The sequence below is a fragment of the Ipomoea nil genome, unplaced genomic scaffold (genome assembly GCF_001879475.1).
Source record: "Ipomoea nil cultivar Tokyo-kokei standard unplaced genomic scaffold, Asagao_1.1 scaffold2926, whole genome shotgun sequence".
NCBI lineage: Eukaryota > Viridiplantae > Streptophyta > Magnoliopsida > Solanales > Convolvulaceae > Ipomoea > Ipomoea nil.
Genome location: NW_017619354.1, coordinates 4,893,166 through 4,913,617, shown reverse-complemented (window position 1 = coordinate 4,913,617; position 20,452 = coordinate 4,893,166). Strand labels below are relative to the sequence as shown.

The following is a 20,452-nucleotide window of genomic DNA, read 5'->3' as shown; positions in this document are numbered from 1 at the left end:
AAATTCATAGGGAAATAAAAATAAGCGGAAGATGAGATCTTAAAACACATTTGCTGCAAGAGTGATGAAGATGGCCACCGCGAGCCACCACCTCCTCCGACTAGTCCTATCCTGCCGGAAAATCACAGCCCAGGTGACTCACCCGCAGACGGCGTCCATTATCGCGATGGCTTCATCGTCTGAGCAAGAATTTGCAGCTGAGAACAGAGCCAAGCTGAACCGCTTCCCCAGGTCCCATAACTTGTGGGACTCCAAGATCGCATCCAGAGTGGGCGAGAAGCTCGGCCACCGCCTCAAGGAAGCCGGAATCTGCAACGTTGAGATTGATCACCAGGAAGAACTCGCCAGGCCCGCTCACTACCGTAAAATGGTGTCGCCGCTTTTCCAAGCCGTGAAGCGCGCGGGTATCGCCGTAGCTGGCGGTGAGAAATTGGAGCTCTGGAGTTATTAGGGCTAGATATGGGCCATTTATCGAATCAATTATTTATTTCTTTTCTTTGAAACAATTTATCAATTATTTCTAGACCTTTATACAATGAAAACTCTTCAATTTTTTAGTTAGTAAATGGAAACTCTTCCATTTTAATAAACAAATATTGGTGCATCACTGCATTCACATATTTTATATAGAAAAAGTTCAAAGTCGCTACTCAAATTAACTCAAACTAAAAATGTCAATAGACAGATAGTCAGATATTGTCCGAATCAACTCATCAAATTAAGAGATAGATAATTGTTCGAATCGACTCAAACTAAGAAAGTCAATAGTGTCCGATTAACTTGACTGTACAAGTTAGAGATACAAGTTATGATCAAGGAGGGAGGCATGCTATGCTTTCTCCATCTAAATACTTCCACCATTATTGGACAACTGAACCACAATATCTCCCCCCTCTGCTACCATAGACTACCTGTTCTTGTTACATCTCTCATATACCCATATTACCTATTTTGGCAATCATAAATGCAGCAGCCATCTCTCTTGCTTCATGAGGACTCGGGCATAGGCTGCCTTGACATGCATACTTCCCACCTTTCACAATGACATTAGCAAGAAACCCATCTGCACAAACGACAAAGCTCGCAATCACAAATTCATTACTGCTGCTGCTATGATGATGGGATCAGATGCCGATACTCAATGTCCTACATACATACCAGCATATGGAAAGACTCGATACATTGGCAATGGCCATTTCTTCTCACGACACAACTCATCCAGTTTCTGCATACATACAACAAAAGTTCAGGAAAATGGTCAATCACACCAGAAATAATACTCAAGTGTGAGTTATTTAAAGGAAAAGTGGTGCGATTGTGAAGTCTTATTTTCTGTTGGTTTTTGTTGTGGGGTTGTCCCCCTTCTTTTAGGGCCAGATCTACGTCCCCTTTCTCTTTGTTTTTCAAATGTAATAAACTGCAATTGCTTGGCATATTATTGCGTGGTGTATAAGGTGAAGCGTATATGCAAAAACTAGTTATTTATCCATTCTGGTGAAGCGTATCAGCTAACAGTTCACAATTTCAGATTTAGCAAACAGTTCAGGCATATCAGCTAGCAAAACTGAAAGGAGAAACAGATAAAGAACAGTGTGAGATAGAAGAAAAGTATCAAGTTTAGATGCTATACCTTGCATTGGGGTTCCACAGTAAGACTAGTGCTCTGTTGAATTTCTTCGATTTCCAGATCGGCATCAGAAGGATCTTCTATCATATGTTCAGTGCTTGACAAATCACTTTTACCACCTTTATAAACATAATAAGTAGAGGCAATGTATAAGTTGGTCCTTAAATTATCTAGTTTCTTGAGAAAATCATCTTAAACTTAAAATAGCAAGAGTATAACTTTATTTTCAACTAAGTGGCCTATGTGCAATGGCCACTGAGGTAGATGAAACAAGATATGAGTAAAGAGCAGACCATGTAACACACTCTCAATAGCCTTGTTACACTTCATGATTTCAGCTTCCACAATCTGTTGTTGCTCGCACTGAAAATAAATAAATTAAAATGAATTCAATTTAGCATGTCCAACAGAAAGCTCATTAAAGGTTTAACGAATATGCATAGAGAAAAACGAAGTAGGAAGCAGGGAGAAGGAAGAATTCAATCAGGAAGCCTGTACCAGCTGAAGTCTTTTCAAGTAAAGAATGCTCAAGGTGGATTGGGATAGTGCATTTACAGAAGTTGAGGAAGTTTGTAGCCTCTCGCGATGTTGAGTTTGTGATAAAGGATTAGCCATAGAAAAACTGCCTCCATGCATGCTACTAGTAGTACCAATCGTGTCATTATTGCTTCCATCATCACAAGACTTCAGAACAGATTCACCTGTTTCTGCCTGTCAAGTATCACACACATGTGAAAAGGAAAAATAGAAATATTATATCTTGATCTTATTTTAGTATCTTTCAACAATAATCTCCCATACTGTATTCATTCTACTCACTCAAATTCCCCACTAAAAATTGCCTTTGGGAGAAATATAAAGATAACAGAAGTTTGTTGCATAAGCTTTCAAGTTTCAAGGATAGTACAGCAAGAGTCAATCAGCATAATAAAGTAGATTAAGCAGTTGCCTGGATATACATAGATGACAGAATCTTTCAAGACCTACAGGCTAAAGGTATTGCAGGTGACATTTTAGCATAATAATACCAGAATATTTGGGTACCTCATCAGGTGTAACTTGTAAGTGCATAAAATTCAATATGCAGTGGCTCAAATTTCATAAAAATGATAAGAGTGGTAATACTAAACTTGAACCCATGAGTTAATAGTCAACAAGGGAGCAATTGATCACTAAATCAAACCCAGCCTTAAATACATGACAAACTAAAGACAAAAGGTGTAGTCAAACAAAGCTTTAGAACAACTACCTTAGTCAAAAAAATGCTTGGTGAGATCCATCTATAACCCTCTTGTAAAGGCAATGTATTCTTCAGTCGATGATAAACTTTGACAGGATTTTGATTTTGGCCTTCGTTTTCACCCTGGGGGAAAACTGCATTTGAGGCATGTGATGGCACTTCCCTGTAACCAGAGTTTATTGAATCACCAATTAAGGAAACTGTGCTGACAACTAAAAAACAAAAATACTTTGCACTCCTTTAGATGTGGCAAAATTAGTTTAAAGGAAATTGTATTCCTTTTTCCAGTGTGGAAAATGTTTTGCAAATTGAAAACACTTCTAAGCAAAGACGGAAAATAATAGGATTATTAGTGCTTTGTTTTGCACATATGCTCAAGCAGTCAAGCTATACTTACTAAAATACAAAAGGAATTTGTATCATGATTCTTAAGGAAAATTATATGATTTAAAGTAGCATGATACATACCTCACTGTTATTAAGGAACATTATATGATTTAAAGTAGCATGATACATACCTCACTGTTATTAGTTGTACATAATTCAAGTTATCTTAAGTTGCTTTTCCACCATCTACCATAACTAATTCCTCACAGTGCTTCATGAATCCGTTACCTTTCATCCACTCTAGAAGATATGGAAACTAAGGGATGTTTGGTTAACTAATCTTGAGGGAAGGAATGGGAATGAAAAGTGAAAGAGGTGTTTTGGTTTCCATTTTTTAGGGCTAGTGAATTAGAATGAAATAAACAGGCGCTTAGAATCCATTTCTTTTGGTGCAAGTATAGTTGAGTTATAACTCGAGAACTATTTAACAGTCAGTTATTTATAGATACTTCTTTCACCAGAGAAGCCTCGTCTCCGAAGTAGAAAATAAATACACATCACAGTGCAGAGTTATGCTGGTATAGTGTACTCTAGACTCTAGTTGATCTAACATAAGATGTTTTAGTACATGCAATAGAAAACTACAGGTGCATAATTGTGCCAATCTAATCAGTAAGCTTTGATGAGCAAAAGAACTCTCCTAGGTACCGAGAGTAGGAGACAAGCAATTAAATCTGTTAAAGAGTTCCAAATTGAAAAATAAGAGAGAAACATATGGGTTCATAAGGTCATGGGTTAGACTAGCTAATTGAATGGATTCAGTCTTTTAGTATGGTCTGGCCCATGTGCATTATAACCCAATTGAGTGACATTGGCCCAATCATATATTCTAACAAAATCCTTAATGGAAAACACAGGTGTCTAGGAATGGTGCAATGTGCTAACAAAATCCTTAATGGAAAACACTGGTGTCTAGGAATGAAGCACAGACACCATATATAAGTACGACATTTAAATATAGAGACAATTTTACCTGGAAATCCAATCTAACAAAGCCTCCAAGTAAGGGAACATGTGGAAATACATGACAAGTGGGGTCACCATCCATCCACAGGAGCTCCTCTTGACAATGGGACCTTGCAAGCTACTCAAAAGAAGATTCAATCAAACATAGCATTATACAACTCATCCTTATTACACTTTGTTAGTATAAGACTTAATCACACTATGGTCTTATACTAACAAAATACACTCATTCCTGCATCCTCCTCGTGTAACTTCATCTTATGGTCTAAGGACAGACAGGTCCCAGTTCCTAATCTCATTTTACTAAAGAAAGAAAACTTTCAAACGTCTAAAAAATTGCAGTTATTAATCTTTTTGCAGGTGGTTAAAAGAAATTTTATTCTAGAGAATGAGAGAATCATAATCGATTTCCTAACAATTACAGATATATTTATCCTAAGATGCTTCCCCATTATATTCAAACAGTGTTCAAGAATATCAAAAGGATAGGACTATGAACCAACCTTTCAACGAGATCTTTAATAGGAACCTGAATGTCATCATTGATAGATTGAGTGCATTGCATTACATATAAGCAAGCAGCTGCCTTTGGTTTATTTAAAGAATATACAATGTGGCTCTCTAAAACCACAAGATCACTTTTATTGATGCCTGTTTCAACAAAAATCACATTGATAAGGAGTACTCCTCCACTAAAAGTGTAAGATTAGATGCCTCACAAAGTCACAATTACTGTAATATATTAAAAATAATAGATGTCAAGATTCTTTTAACAATATATATATATATATATATATATATATATATATATATATATATACACACATTACAGATTGTCATATTTACAGTAATTTTAATATTTTATATGACACTGCATCAACAAAATATTTTATTGCTATGCATATTTTCTTAAACCTGGATGACCAAATTAAAAGAGAGTTTTTCCCAAGTAAGTCAGATATCATTATGTTTGTTTTCTTCGCACCACTAGCCACCCAAGAAAGGAAAAATAAACAAAAAGGTAAAAGAAAGACAGGAAAGCTAACAAATGTGTAAAGATATCAGTCACTCATGACTCATCAAATGCAAGTCCCAAGGAATTAAGAACTCATAAAATAAGACACGAGTTTATGCCCAAAATACCTGTTGCATCTTTAACAGCTAAAAGAGCCAAATCCAGAAGCCTAGCATCATTAGAATTATTTTCTAGATCTTCCAAAAATGTTTCTGCAGCTCCTTTCTGTTTGCTTTTGCATTTTGATTCTAGAGGATTATCTGCATCAACACTGGAGACCTCCACATCTTTCTCAATCACAGACCAAACCCCATGGGTAATGGAACTATCTATTAGCATGAAATTTTCCTTCCTCAAGTTCACTAAAAAGATGGCAACTTTAGACACCGGCCAACCATCTACAACTGGAACAGTTTTTGATGCATCCAGATCTGAAGATACACTGCAAGCATTGACTATTGCCTTTTCTGTTTGTGAAAGTTCATTCTCGAAATCATCCATCTTAAAATAATCTGCTTGACGCATGAGTTTCATGTAAGCCACCAACGTTGGTTTCAATACAACAGCCAGCTTACTAAACGATATGAAATCAAGAAACTCCAGTTCGTGATGTCGCTTCCTATGATAATAGTTATAAAGCAATACCACGGTATGCATCTGTCATATAACAGCAGTAATATCAAATTCTTTTTGGCACATCAACAGAATAACAATACAAATGAAGAATTCCATGAATGAGCATTCATAGCATCTTGTTTATATTATTCCATACACAGTACAATATAGTAATATATGTAGATTAAGTTTGAGATTTAAATGGAGTTTGGCTAAGAGAAACTCAATTCCAAAGTTGGGTATATGGAAACTAGTTCACTAGAATCCTAGATAATCTAGGCTCAAATGATGCAGCTCTCCCCCTTGACTAGGGAACTCAATCACATCTTCAATTATAAATTCTCCCTCCCAGGTCCACAGTCCATAAGCCTATCCATTTCTTGGTAGTGGACCCCACAATTAGCCTGTGCTTATATGCAAGCTACTCCTGGTGGTCTGTTAAAATTTTCACATTATATCCTGCTAAGAGTACATAAAACATCTGAGCTATAATTAGGAAACATCTCATTCTTGTTAGAGTTAACAAAGCGCATAAACCCAACACACATTTTCTTTTCTCAGTTTGACCAACTAACAGACAATCTAAGCTAATTGATTCACACCCATTACTAGAGTACAAAGCATTAAAAAACCACAACTCAAGAAATAAAATTAAAGGCATTATGAAAACCCATGAAAGAAAAAGACAAAAACTCAAATATTACCCTTTTGGCAATGATCTGATGCTGGGAAGGGGTAGGAGCTTGTATAGTCCGGTAGCGGGGCAAGAATGGCTCCACAAAGTGATCCAACAAGGCCAGAACCGCATCCTCCATAGAACATACTTGTTCACTCATCCTTTTCCGCATTACCTACCAATATCTTCCCCCTTCTCTCAATCTGAACCGAAATATCAAAGCAACACTTACTCAAAACTGGTAAGAATACTGCAGTTCTGCAAAATTGTTAAAGAGAAATCCCCATAAAACAGTGATACGTTACCTATCTCCGGTAATATTCAATAACGTATTATTATTTTATTGGATATTTTTTGTATTACGATAAAATGGATAAATTTACGCATGAATGGAAAGGTAAAAATTTGGAAAGGGGAATGAGTTTGGTATGATATGGCATGTGAGATTGTGCAGAGTAGAGCCAGAACTGAATGGAAAGTGTGAAGACTGAAGATCACAGAAAGGTGAAGAGGGGGGAGGGGGGAGGGGGGTGAGGTTTGCATTAAAAACCGCGAAAACCCTGGGCTAAAATCTACGCACTTTTGTAGTGTTACACGTGTCTTGTTTGATTTTTTTAAAATAATCTAGGTTACTTGGCTAAAAGCAGAGTATATTATGGACTCCATAAATTTGTTACTAAGCTTATGAAGAGATTAATTAAGTCAATTTAATTTTGAGACACATCAATAAATTGTACACTTATATAGACAAGAAGCTCAATCCAAACCTACAATTTTCATAACAATAATCAAACAATCACTCTATTGTCGAAATCAAATCTTAACTAATGTCTCTCCTCCATTAGACTAATGTCATGCGTAGAAAAAGTCCAAACCAAACCCACAATTACGTCCTTACATTGTAATTCAACAAGATTGTGGAAGAGTAAATCATGGTAATTCAACTGATCAACATAAGCTAAACTTTTTAATTACATTTTTTTCCTGTAACAATTTAATTACATTTTTTTCTCTGTGACAATTTAATTATATTTTTTCTTTCAAATATAGGTGGTAATTATAATTTTTTCTTACTTGAAAGATTTAATTGTATTTTCTTAACTAGTTTAAAACTTTGACTCTTATCCCGATAATAAAACAAAATGAATACTTGGAAAAAGAATAAGACTTTTTTTTTTACCTGAAGTCTCTCAACTTCGATAGCATTCCACCTACAATCCTCTATTATTGTTTTTGTTTTTTTCTAGTCTAAGTACACGAATATAGATTTGAGTAATACTGCATGTACTCTCACATTCTACTCCATTTTCTACTCCATACTTACATGTCACTTTTTGATTTATTCAATACACTGTGGGCCACAATTTTTAATACTTTCTTTTCATCCTCCTCCAATAAAATCAAGACATGTGGCGGGAGTTTTACTCCCTTGGAGTACATATATCATTTTCCTATAGATTTGTTGTTCCACATTATGGTCTTCTGACCATTTTTTTTCTGGCAAAATGTCACTTGAAATTGATGTGTTGAACATGTGAGATATTATTATATTAATGGGGGCAACATTGTATAATAGCTGAGAAGCAGAAGTATATTTTAGCACCTCCCAAAATTGAAATGAGAACAAAATGACTGTTCGAGTTTGTAATGCATAAATAAACGTCAGAAAAAGCACACATCTCTATGAATCAAACATCTTCGTTGCTATATGCTCCCGTATTATATAATCAAAAGTACCCAGCGAGTATATACCATAAAATCATGGTTGGCTCAAAAGAGAATCCGGCATCTAGCACATATGTGATACTCGTTAGCTCAAGCTCTGATGGATCTGGTCTGCCATTGCCCGCAACCTGGAAACCATCTTAGCTGCAGCTGACTCCTTTGCTTCTAACGAATCTGAATGCATATCACCTTCACAAGAACACTTAAAACTCCCCTCTTGCATCACAACTTTAATACGGAAACCACCTACAAATGTTAAAATGAATGTATTAGTTCAATCAAGCAGTACAAAAAGAAGACAAGAATGCAAATCCGTATATTGTTTTTTAGGGTGTTGCTGAGTTAAGTCAAAACTATCACTATCAAAGGAATCGTTGTTGAACTCAGTCCAAGCGTGTGCCTCGGTGCCTCAAAACTAAAAAAACACATCCATGAGAATACGTGATTGAAAACAGCAGTGGCTGAGTGAGAATGAGAAAGAAAGAGTTATGGCACACGAGAACACCACAGAGAGAGATGGGGTCATAGAAATATGCATAAATCTTGACATAATAAACTGAAGAGCAATGAAACAATAGGTCAGGGTTATTACAAAAAGCTCACATTCACCACACAAGAACTTGCAGCAAATACTGTCAAGGCAAACCAATGACCAAGGTATTTGAAAATCTCAGAAAGGCTAATAATCTTTTTACTATATTGACACTAGTGTTCTGTACATCTATACATAAACATTTACAAGAAAGTACAGTCACATATGTATGAATAAAAGGGAGAAGAGTGAAGTGAAAACCCCAACCCCCGCTTGACTATCTCTAACACTATTCTTTAGCATTTAACCTAAAGAATATCCAGGATCAAAAGAAACTATTGCATTTATTTAAAAACAAAACACAAGATTAAGAGTAGGCACATTTCACAAGTTCTTACAACTGTTCAAATGTTGGTTACAGATGAAACTTTTCAATGAGTGAACTCAAGAATGTGGCAACCCACCACATCAAATATTGAGAGGATGACAGTAAATGCTTATAATATTGCTGAGCATAAATCACTACACCAGCAGCATAACCAGGAAATTCAAGTTGCCTTTGATAAGCTCAATCATATAAAAAATGTCCTACCATGTGTTCCGGAAATAATATATGTTGGAAGCCTCCAGTTATTTGCACGACATATAACATCTAAGTCCTGCCAAAAGAAAATATTCCTTAGTTTCTTATTATGTGACAAAAGAGTAACCATGGGTAACAAAAAACAATGTGCTCACATCAGATCTAGAACTGGTATCTTTGAATGCATGTTTAAGTGTAAACAAGAGGAATAAACTGTTGATTCTATAGTAAAAATAATGTCATATTGTCATTGAGCTATCAACACAATAAAGCTTCTCAAACATTTACATGGGATGATTGCAGGTCAAGATGCCTGAGCACCAACAGACCATCAGAAAATGCAAGAAGCACAGTGACAAGGAAATGGATTGTTTCTTTTTTTGGAATATTTGAAATTGGAAATTGGAAATAGGTTTAAATAAACATTAGGAGTAGCAAATACAGTTTGAAAGAAAGCATACGAAATAGAAAAATAAATAAATTTGAAATGGTTGATGCTGCATCATGACTTAAGACAACTTAAATCACAGAAGAAAAGAAAAATGTGAAGACAAAAGCAAGTTCAGCATAGGGCTGGACAGAAAGAACACAAGCAAATTGAGAAAAGTTGCCATGACATAGACTATTTTCTTCAAAGGAACTTCCCTAAATATACATTTAAAAACCTTTTCAACAAAATGCAGTAATGTTTTAAAACTGAAGAAATAGGGGGATTTCAAATTCTAATAATGTTTCAATACGCCACATTATAGTTCCATTAGCCCTTCTTCAGTCACAAATTCACAACTGAATAGACAGAGAGTTAAAAGTGACACTATGAGAGTGAGATAAGTAGATAACAAACAAGTGATTCACAGAATCAGCCATTTTCAGAATAGAACATGAATTTATGCTTTGAGAATGCAACATGACATTGCATTTCAAAAATATGATAATCCCGTTTTGGTATGTTTTTTGAAACAAATGTGGTACAGACCTGAAGCCCTGGCTAGTTTACTTATGAAGAAAGGGAATCAGGCAGAAAAGGAAATGAATCAAATCATTCAAATGACAGAATTCAAGGAACAGAAGGAAACATATAATAAGGGATTGAGTGGTTATGTAATTAACCATGTAAACAGTAATTGATGTTCCCTGCTTATTTTATGGAGCATGTAATCAAGGATTGACTAATTATGTAATCCTCTCTTTATATAAAGTGGAGCAAGGGTGTCTCATGAAAACTCTACTCCCATGGCAAGCTACAGGACACTTCCAATCTGATAGTCTCCATAATGTGCAAAACACAAGAGATAAAATATATTTAAACCTCATGCAACAACTTGCCTGACATGCAGGTCGCAAGGAGAGGGCAACACTTCCCAATTTCTGTACTTCTTGGGTATGAGTTCGCTTAAAGCATATTTCATCACATAATTGTTTGATTACTTTTCCTTCTAGCCCCTCATTATCTTTCCTGCTGCCTACAAAGAGAAGAAGAAAAGGTAGGAATAAGAATATTAATCCAGATAGACTTATGGCCAATTCAATGCACTATCCACAAGAATTACTAGGTGCTTATAAGGCCACCGGCATTACATCTTGTTGAATAGTAGGGAGTCAAAGCTAGCGAATTTATTTTAGGAATAAAGGAGAGATTGGTGGTTATTTCTAGTTTCTCCTATAATTCTGTTTCTTGATTTTCAGTTGAGGAAAGAATTAAGCTAATTAGTTCTTTCCTTTATTAGAGTAGTTTGAAAATATGCTATTGTAATCACCAATTGTTTTTAAGTAAGAGTTTCAGAACTTCTTCATGGCATCTGAGCTAGGTCTCTGAACCCTAGTCCCTTCAAGCCAACTTTTATTGGCCTTCCATTCTCAATTCCGAAGCCATGATAAAATACGGAATGGTCTCATCAGTGGTTATCAAGGCGTCGCCTAGGCGTCCGGTCAATCGAGACCGAACGCCTAGTGTGCTCGCCTCGCCTACGTGCAGAAGACAACCCAAAACTCAACAAAACATACATGTGCAGAACCTACCCACTAAGGCGAGTTGACCGGTGTAATTTCCAACCGGAGAAGTCGCCGGAATCTGCCTCACGGGCCGGCGCATGGTGGCTCCGGTGACGGCGCGGTTCGAGCTCTGGCGTCGTCCTCCTGTTCCGATCAAAGCCCACTACCTCACTTTGACACGTTATCAATAAATACTAGACTTCTCACTACCCTAGAAAAAACTATTTATCTTCTCAAGACAACTTGAAGTAAATAGGGTTGCAAAAGGGCTGCCCAAGACAAGATATTTTCAATATACAATAAATACTAGACTTCTCACTATTCTAGGAAAAACTATTCATCTACTTGAAGTAAATAGGTCAACAAATAGGCTGCCCAAGACAAGATATTTTCAATATATATATACTTTTTTTATTTATTTAATACTCATCGCCTAGTCGACTAGGTAGTCGGTGGCATCTCGCCTAGAAAGGCCGCCTTGATATTTCAGTCATCACAAACTTCCAACATCACGACATCAGAAGCAAGACGCAGTTTAGAAACTTCAAACCTTGGTGACAGTAATTTCTCTCCTGGGACAGGTATGGTTGCTCAAACGAATTCACATACAGTTTTCACTATTAACAAAGGAGGAATGAGGTCGTGGATAGTTGACACAAGTGCTTCTAATCACATAACAGGAGATGCTACTCTTCTCCAAAATTACAAGCCAAGTAGTGGTCACTCATTTGCATGTATTGTTGATGGTTCAAGTTCAAAAATTGTTGAGACAAGTTCCATTCAACTTACTAAAGAGTTGTATCTCGACTCTGTCCTACATGTTCCAAACTTGGATTGTAATCTTTTGTCCATTTGCAAATTGGCTTGTGATCTTCAATGTGTTACGGAGTCTAATATACCTATCTTCAATGTGTTACTAGTAGTCTTATATACCTATCTACAAAATACTTCACTAGTAGTCTTAATACCTATCTATAGAATTATGGGATTATCCATACAAGCTCTTCTATTGACACCCCCCAAAAAAATGGGGTGCCTAAACACAAGAATAGACATCTCTTGGAGGTTACCCGATGTCTTATGTTTTCCTGTAATGTTCCTAATTATTTTTGGGGAGAAGTCGTTCTCATAGCCACCTATCTTATTAATTGTATGCCATCTAGAATCCTTAATTTAAAAAACCCACATCAACTTCTTTTGCAAAATTTTCCTCACATACAACAATCTCATTTGATTTACCACTCGAGGGATTTGGTTGCACAGCATCTGTTCACATGTATCCACAACACCGTAGCAAATTTGATCCTAGAGCCAATAAGTGTATTTTTCTAGGTTACTCTCCAACACAAAGGATACAAGTGTTATTCTCCATCCACCAACAAATTTTAGACCACTATGGATGTCTCCATCTTTGAACATATATCCTTCTATCTCAAATCTCATGTTCAGGGGGAGAGAGCATGAATGAAGATCTATTTGGGAATCCTTTCTTGAGTCTGTACCCTTTGCCCATTTAGTCACTAAATTTATCTCAACTCGTGCCTTATGTGCTTATTGATTCTACACAAGACTTGGCCACACTTGATGTTTCTTCTCTTGTGCCAATCCAATCTTCCGTGAAACCAAATGTTTCTTCTCCAGTGCCTATTCAATCCCTTGCCCATTACTTCTGTGGCCATCCAATTGGGAATTATGCTACTTATGTGGGGTTGTCACCATCTTACAAAGCAGTTGTTACTTCCCTTGATGATATTCATATTCTCAACACAATTCAAGAGGCATTACAGAATTCTAAATAGAAGAAAGCAGCCCAAGATGAGATTGATGCACTTGAGAAGAATGGAACATGGACTATTACTGATTTGCCAGATGGGAGACATTCAAGGCTCGGTTGGTGGCTAGAGGATTTACACAATCCTATGATTATCAAGAAACTTTTGCTCCTGTTGCAAAACTTAACACTATCATAATTCTTCTCTCATTGGCTGTCAACCAAGATTGGTAATTGCAACAGTTGGACATAAAAAAAATGTTTTTCTAAATGGTAACCTTGAGGAGGAAGTCTACATGGAAATCCCACCTGTTTTCGAAGGAGGTTTGGCAAAGAATCAAGTTTGAAAACTCAAGAAGTCTTTGTATGACCTTAAACAATCCCCTCAAGCTTGGTTTGACAGATTGACAAAGGTGATTTTGAAGCTTGGCTACATACAGGGTCAGGCTTATCATACTCTATTTGTTAAGAAATCTCATACAATGAAACTGTTGTATTGATAGTCTATGTCGATGATATTATTCTATCCAGGAATGATGTGGAAGAATTGCGGAACTTGAAAAAGTGTGTAAAGGCATGCAAAGAGTGAAAAGAATCTCAAACCAAAGGCAGCTAATGGAAGCCATAGATAGAAATCATACCATCTAAGATTCCATGGATACTTTTGTCACAGGATGCTTTCTTGTCTTGAATATGGCGATGCTTAGTACACTAGCAACAAGAACAACATAAATGAACATTTGTATATTTGAAAAAATAACAAAAACTATAGATCAGCCTAAGAATTGAGATAGCATTAAAAAACACACCTAAAGGGAGGAAAACTTGAACAAACAACTTATTAATTTTATTTTGGGCAATGCTAGATGCCCCCAACCACTCAACTTTTTTTTAATATGTTGAGATTTGGAAAAAAAAAAAAAAAAAAAACACCATACAAAACTTGCCACATTAAAAAGTGGGTATTCCAATAGTTTTGGTTGGCATTGGGATGGGATCCACAATATGCAAGGGTGGAGAGGGTATGGTCAAACTGGATCTCCAACGCATCAACTCATGCCTCTAGTCATGTCATTCTCGGATCAAATGGCAAGTTAAACCAATTGATGGTGTAATGAGGCAAGCAATTTAGTGAATTGAAACTGGAAAATTTGAAGTGCAAAATAACACAAAATAGACCAAGGAATACCAAAATGGTATTGTCCAACAAGATTCAAGTCTTGCCCCTTAATAGCATGCTGATTATTCTAACTAATTTTTGGATATCTCTCTCCCCAAGGAAGGATGCCAGATTTATACTCTATTACAGCATACTAAATATGTAGACTATCAATCAAAGGTTAAAAATTGATTTAATTATTCTATCCTTGAATTAATGCCCATCCCAAACGCAAATCTTGCAGCTTGATTTTTTTTTTTTCATTTCCATTTGCTTTCCTTCAATAGTGCCGGTCTTCTTCCTAGAGTGGTGTGTATCACAATGGGTTAAGGTGTCCTACTGTCCTACATCTATACCTAACCCACCTTTTCAAACACATCACCCACCTCAACCTCCAATCCACCTTGGATTAGGTTCTTAAACCCCATACCATATCCACCATGGATATAGACCTCAATAGTTAACACAGATACTCTCATTCAACTAAAAGCTAACATAAATTCTAGCACTCTCAAATATTTATAGTTTTCCAAACTTTTAAATACAAATACTTTTACACCAGGGATGACAATTCTAATCCAACATTTGGGTATTCTCCCTAACTTAACTTGCACTGGTGGTTTTTTTTTTAAAATACAATGCGTAAATATTTTAAATATTATTGATTTTTAAAAATTATTTAATAAGATAACGTGGTAGGAACCCGCATTTGGTAGGGTGGGGCAAGTTTTGAAAAAGTCCAACCGTGGGCCAAGGGTGGTGGATGTAGTCACCCTCAACCCATTGCCACCGTAGAACTTCAATACATATAATTTTTAAAAATAAACTAAATTTGTAAATCTCTCAACATTTTCTTCCATTTCCCTGTTGTTTGTATTAATTAGTTGAATGCTCTATTTCTTATCTTGGGGATTTACCATAACAGACGTTATTTCAATTTCCTAAAGTCCACTTCAATACAATCTGTCTTTTTTTAATAAAAAAATTCAAACGGAAATATTAACTGCAATTTAAAGATAAGAAAGATGAGAGTATTGAAGTGGTTTCGGGTTATAAAGTTAACAAAAAGTAGCAAACTAACTAGTGCCACATGCAATTCCTGGTCTATTAAAGTTAAGACAACCTACAGTACCAGTATCTCTTCATTCTTGTAAAGACGTCCTGGTACAGTCTGCGTTGATGATTTTCCATCAGAAGCTGAAAAGATTACTTTGCAAGCTAGCTCTGTCTGTAAATAATTTAAACATTCAAAGTGATTAATAGAGTAAAAAACCATAGATGTTTATAAAGCATTTCAAGTAGGTTGACTGAAGCATAAATGAAAGCTGTGATGTCATAAATATTTTTAGTACAGAATCCAGTGGTGTGTTTAAGGGGAACAATAATGTACACATAATCAGCATAGTTGCAGATTGTAGCAATGAGGCCACTGCTGTCAATACCTTCCAGAGTACAAAGAAAAAGAAGAGTTGATTGCATAGAAATTTCCAATAGATGCAGGGGATTATAGTCGAGTGGCATTGATCAAAATCTTAAGGGAGAAAAAATTGGTTCTCCCAGTAAGATGCAACTTCACCATGGTTTTTCTCCTTTAATAGTTTTGATCACTGTCATAGATTCTAACACCCTTAAATGACTGACTTGACAGCTTCAAAACTTCTCTATGCCCTCAACACCATTCTATTAACCTGTACTCCAGAAGGTATTGACAGGACTTGCCTCTTTGCCTAAAAAATCTGCAACCTTGCTGATAGTCTTCACTATTTCTCCCCTTCAAGACAACACCTTATGACTAACCAATAAAAAGCCAAAGCTTTCATTTTAGATGTACCAATATGTCTCTTTTTTGGCCATCCAGAGCCATTGCCAGCACTTACTTCATTGGCTCCAAAATCTGTTGTATCTTTAGTTTGGCCGTGATATATTTTTTCAAGCTCTTGAGATGCCACGCTGGCATTATCTAACTCATTTCCAGTAAAAGATGTTCCATGAGAGCTTTTGTAGGAATTGTTAAAATCAGCAACTTCTTTCACTATGTCTTTGATAGCTTTTGCCTCTTCAACCCTAAATTCTGCACATTCGCTGATTGATTCACAGTCACCATCAATACTTTTATATTTGAAAGCTTCCCGAACCTCCTGATTGAGACTGCTTGTATCTTTACTAATAAAATTAGAGTTGCAATGGTTATTGTTAAAGCTCTCCCTTTCGTCCACTGTCTTCTTTTTGCCTATCCTCTGAGAGCTAGCACTAGCACCTACCTCTTTGCCACAAGATTTTGCAGCATTGGCACTCCTGTCAGAGTTCTCATTTGTTTCACTAACCACATTGTTGCAGTGATTATCCAAGCAATCCAAAATCTTGATGCTTGTATCTCCCATGTCCAAAGATGCAATTTCATTCCCTACCTCTTTGCCACTAGATTTTGCAGAATTGGTACTCCTGTCAGAGTTCTCATTTATTTCAGAAACCCGAACCAATGTCTTGATGCTTGTATCTCCCATCCTCAAAGATGCAATTTCATTTCCTACCTCGTTGCCACTAGATTTTGCAGAATTGGTACTCCTGTCAGAGTTCTCATTTATTTCACTAACTATATTGTTGCAATGGTTTTCCAAGCAACCCAAGGTCTTGATGCTTGTATCTCCCATCTTCGAAGATGCAATTTCATTCCCTGAAAGTTCAGATACTGAAGTGGTTTCTGCATCCTTAGGGCTTCTCGAAATTGAACTATGCAAGCTACTTGGACTTGTATCCCTGCAGTCCAGCAGTGGAGATAGGCACTTTAGTTAATACTGATATAGCAGGGAATGGGAGCAAATAATCAATCATTATATTATGCCATGACACCTAATAAAACTTTAAAATTTAAAATAATTAGCAACGGTACCTCAAAATCCAATCTGATAAGATAGTGGCGTAAGGAAGCAGATGAAAATACTCAACAACTGGAGTAGTAAACCAACAACCAGAACTATTCTCTACTAGTGGACCCTGCAAACTAATCAAGTGTAGAGTTATAGTTCATAGTTCCTCACAGCCAAAATAAACCTATATAGATGACAGGACAGCTCTTAAAAATTTTTCAATCCTTTAGGTTACCTTTTCAAAGTAACAAATAAAATCAAATCCCATGACCAATCTGGTTCTCAGTTTTCACTTCTCAAATGGCAGTTTATAACAATTTTAGTAGATGTGCAGTCAAGTTAAAATTCCAGTACATGTTCAAGTTCTTGTAATCAATGTGCCCTTGCCACAAGACAGAAGAACTATATACACAGGTGATATAGTTGAAGTATGGATGAATAGAACTGTATAAGTCTGTATCAGCATTCAAATGTACTAGTCTATGCCCATAAACATTTTCCTGGCACTGCATTATGTGTTTGCAGCCTGGTTTTGACTTTTTGTGTAATGCTGTTATTGCTGTATTACATAATGGGCCTTAACTTAATGGTATATAACCAGATTTATACAGATGCAAAAATCATTTAAGAGCCAGTTAGACTCTAGTATAAAAAGTAAATTGATTTCAGCATGACAATGTCATTAATAATTTACGGGAGTAGAAGGCACTTAACTCCAGGGTAATCACTAGTCTAGTCAAAGTTTAGAACTTTGTGTGGCTGTGAGCAAAAACAGTTTGTCTAGTCCTTAGCCATACTAACCTCTTAATAGCATCTTTAATAGGAATTTGAAAATCTTGACTTGCCGATTGACTGCATTGAATTATGTAAAAGCAGGCAGTTGTCTTTGCTTTACTTAAAGAATATACAACACGCTTCTCCAAAACCTTAAGGTCGGATCGTCTAATACCTGCATCACATTAAGCAAAGTTTTCTTATACCATTTGGAAGTCCTCAAATCAGAAGAAAATCTTTGCATAATTAGAAATTTTCAAAAAAAATAAAAAAAATTGCTTACAATATAAGAACTGAAATTTATGCTACTCAAGGGGGAAATTAAGTGGCCTTATTGCAAGGCCAGTCACCTGACATGTTCAGTTTTTATTCATCAATAGGGGGGTTCCCCCCGCCACCTCTTTTGATAAAGAAAATTTTATTGGGCTGCCAGGGGAAAGGGATTTACCCAAATCAAGAAGCAGGTGAAGAAAATTCAAACAGGGCCTTTTTTTTATAGTTTCTACTAGGAATATTGTGTAAATAATATTACCTACTCTATTGTGCAGCCAACAGCAGGAAAATTAATATTAACTAAGCTACCTGTTGCATCCTGAACTGCCAAAAATGCAAGCTGCTGCAAGCTAGAGTCATTAGTTTTTGGTTCACTTGGTAACGATTTCATACCAATTCGCCTTCTTTTATTCATGTGTTTTCTCTCACTGGTGGAGTTCTCAAGGTCTTTTTCGAGAACAGACCATACCCCATCATTAACAGAACCAAACCTCAGAAAGCAATTCTCCTTCTTGGAGTCCAGTAATAGAACCGAAACTTTTGAAATTTCCCATCCTTCCATAACAGGATTAGCTTTGGATGCATCTAGCATGGAAGATAAGTTGCATGCACCTTGGATTGCTTTTTCTGTTATAGAAAACTGATTCTCAGAGTCATTCAATTCCACAGAATCTGATTGAGACTTTTTGCAGTTCATATGCCATGCTAAAACTGGCTTTAAAGTTACAACCAACTCGCAAAATGACTTGAAATCCAAATATTCCGCTTGAGGATATTGTTTGCGGTGATAGTAGTTGTAAAGCAACACAATACAGTGCAGCTGAGTCCAGAAAGAAGAAATAAAAAGAAACCAAGTAAATAAAGTAATAGAAATATCAGACAAGAAATTTTTTTATTATTCCAGATCCATAACAATAGCATGCATGGCATACAAGTGAAAAGCCTCATTGAACATCACAGATAATAAAAACTACCACCACATAATTCATTAATAACCATCCAGATTAAAGAGACAACTGGAATGGGAGAGAAATAAAAAGAATTCTTCTTGAACTTGTTGAAATTGCAGTAGATAACAAGATCCTGTTGCAGACAATTTAAACATTTCAACATTTCTTAAGTATTAATAATCAAACCATGCAACTTATGAACTTCAAAAAATAAAAAGAGGATTATAACATTCCAATTGAGACATCAAGAAGTTGGTCGCATTTCGCGCACGTAAGGAGTAAGACTCATACATTTCATACACTAAATACTCATACTATATTCTCATACTAAAGCCACTCCCTAATGTGTAAGTATATTGGATTTTTCTTTGAATTTGATTATTACATTATCCGGGCTAGACCAATTCACCAGTAGCCAATTAAAATAACGAAATTTCCTTTTTTCAAGCCTTATAGATAATGTCATATTGTGATATTGTCAAGTTACGGAATGAATATGAGGGGGTGATTTTAGTAGGGTTTAGCATTTTTCTACACTAAAAGAGGACAAGTGGCACTTTCACAATGCAAAAATACTGGTTCACTTCATTCTTCATTAGCTCAGAAATTGGGAAACTATCTCAAGAACTGACAGGAAAACAATAATTTCTGTCAGTAACCAGTCCGCCTACAGCTAGTAAAACCAATTTAAAGAAACATTGCAATAATTCAACATCAGAAAATTGAAGGAACTTGATATATCACGCATCCTATAATAAAAACGAAAATCAAGCATTGGCAAGTAAATGAGACCTGTTTGGCAACGCTGCGCTGCTTATCGATAGGTGGAGTTCCGCTAGGAATGCAAACTGGCAAGTGAGGGTCCACCAGTTCATCCAGCAGCACTTTCAGTAATACCTCCTTGGACGCCATAGCCTCACCGTTTCCCATGATCCTTCAAAAATAAAAACAAAACTCAAGAGTCACCAAATGCAAAATACCTGTACTTCGGAACTTCACAGAAGAAAAATCATCAACCAATTGAGTCTCAAACTCATCCAAAAACAATCTCGAGTGAATCTAAGAATGTAACCACAAAGTTGAGATTATCAACAGTCGGACGACAAAAAAGTACGCGTACCTTCGCCGCATGCACCGATCACTCTCAGACGCCGGTATGTATACGTAGAGAGCGACGCAGACGACGAAGAATCCGGTGATGAGCGATACGTTAGGGTAGCGGTCTCGCCAAAGAGGAACACTGATAACTTCGGGAGTTGGCCACTAGCTATTAGCGTAAACTTTCTGAATCCCTTTTTGC

The 20,452-nt window shown here is 36.3% G+C and overlaps 2 protein-coding genes across 5 annotated transcripts; both read right to left on the bottom strand.

Annotated features, from left to right (window-relative positions):
• Positions 1–726: 726 nt before the first annotated feature.
• Positions 727–7,006, bottom strand: LOC109161585. The gene is made up of 11 exons (XM_019310051.1): positions 6,832–7,006; positions 6,555–6,729; positions 5,364–5,892; positions 4,724–4,871; positions 4,228–4,338; positions 2,877–3,030; positions 2,126–2,338; positions 1,921–1,990; positions 1,631–1,746; positions 1,159–1,225; positions 727–1,063 (listed from the first exon to the last, which is right to left on the bottom strand). The coding sequence occupies exons 2-11, from the start codon at positions 6,696–6,698 to the stop codon at positions 930–932; spliced, it is 1,686 nt and encodes a 561-aa protein (XP_019165596.1). The 5' UTR covers positions 6,699–6,729; positions 6,832–7,006; the 3' UTR covers positions 727–929.
• A 1,093-nt stretch (positions 7,007–8,099) lies between these two features.
• Positions 8,100–20,422, bottom strand: LOC109161584. 4 transcript variants are annotated; one of them, XM_019310048.1, is made up of 11 exons: positions 20,273–20,421; positions 19,945–20,086; positions 18,512–19,022; positions 17,957–18,104; positions 17,179–17,289; positions 16,166–17,045; positions 15,421–15,516; positions 13,771–13,840; positions 10,693–10,829; positions 9,376–9,442; positions 8,100–8,497 (listed from the first exon to the last, which is right to left on the bottom strand). In XM_019310048.1, the coding sequence occupies exons 1-11, from the start codon at positions 20,281–20,283 to the stop codon at positions 8,337–8,339; spliced, it is 2,334 nt and encodes a 777-aa protein (XP_019165593.1). In that variant the 5' UTR covers positions 20,284–20,421; the 3' UTR covers positions 8,100–8,336. The 4 variants fall into 4 exon arrangements, 3 of the variants coding, with proteins under 3 accessions (XP_019165593.1, XP_019165594.1, XP_019165595.1); XM_019310049.1 differs by having other exon boundaries at positions 10,693–10,826; positions 20,273–20,420; XM_019310050.1 differs by lacking the exons at positions 8,100–8,497; positions 9,376–9,442; positions 10,693–10,829 and adding an exon at positions 13,222–13,576.
• Positions 20,423–20,452: the final 30 nt, after the last annotated feature.

Excerpts from the sequence above, each read along its gene's own strand:
- LOC109161584 (XM_019310048.1), bottom strand. Across the intron at positions 18,105-18,511 it reads GGCAGTTCAGGATGCAACAG|GTATTAGACGATCCGACCTT; the intron begins GTAGCTTAGTTA and ends AATGTGATGCAG. Across the intron at positions 8,498-9,375 it reads TATTATTTCCGGAACACATG|GTGGTTTCCGTATTAAAGTT; the intron begins GTAGGACATTTT and ends TAACATTTGTAG.
- LOC109161585 (XM_019310051.1), bottom strand. The coding sequence starts at position 6,698 with ATGCGGAAAAGGATGAGTGAACAAGTATGTTCTATGGAGGATGCGGTT. Across the intron at positions 3,031-4,227 it reads TTGTTAGATTGGATTTCCAG|GGAAGTGCCATCACATGCCT; the intron begins GTAAAATTGTCT and ends CTCTGGTTACAG. Across the intron at positions 1,747-1,920 it reads TATTGAGAGTGTGTTACATG|GTGGTAAAAGTGATTTGTCA; the intron begins GTCTGCTCTTTA and ends ATGTTTATAAAG.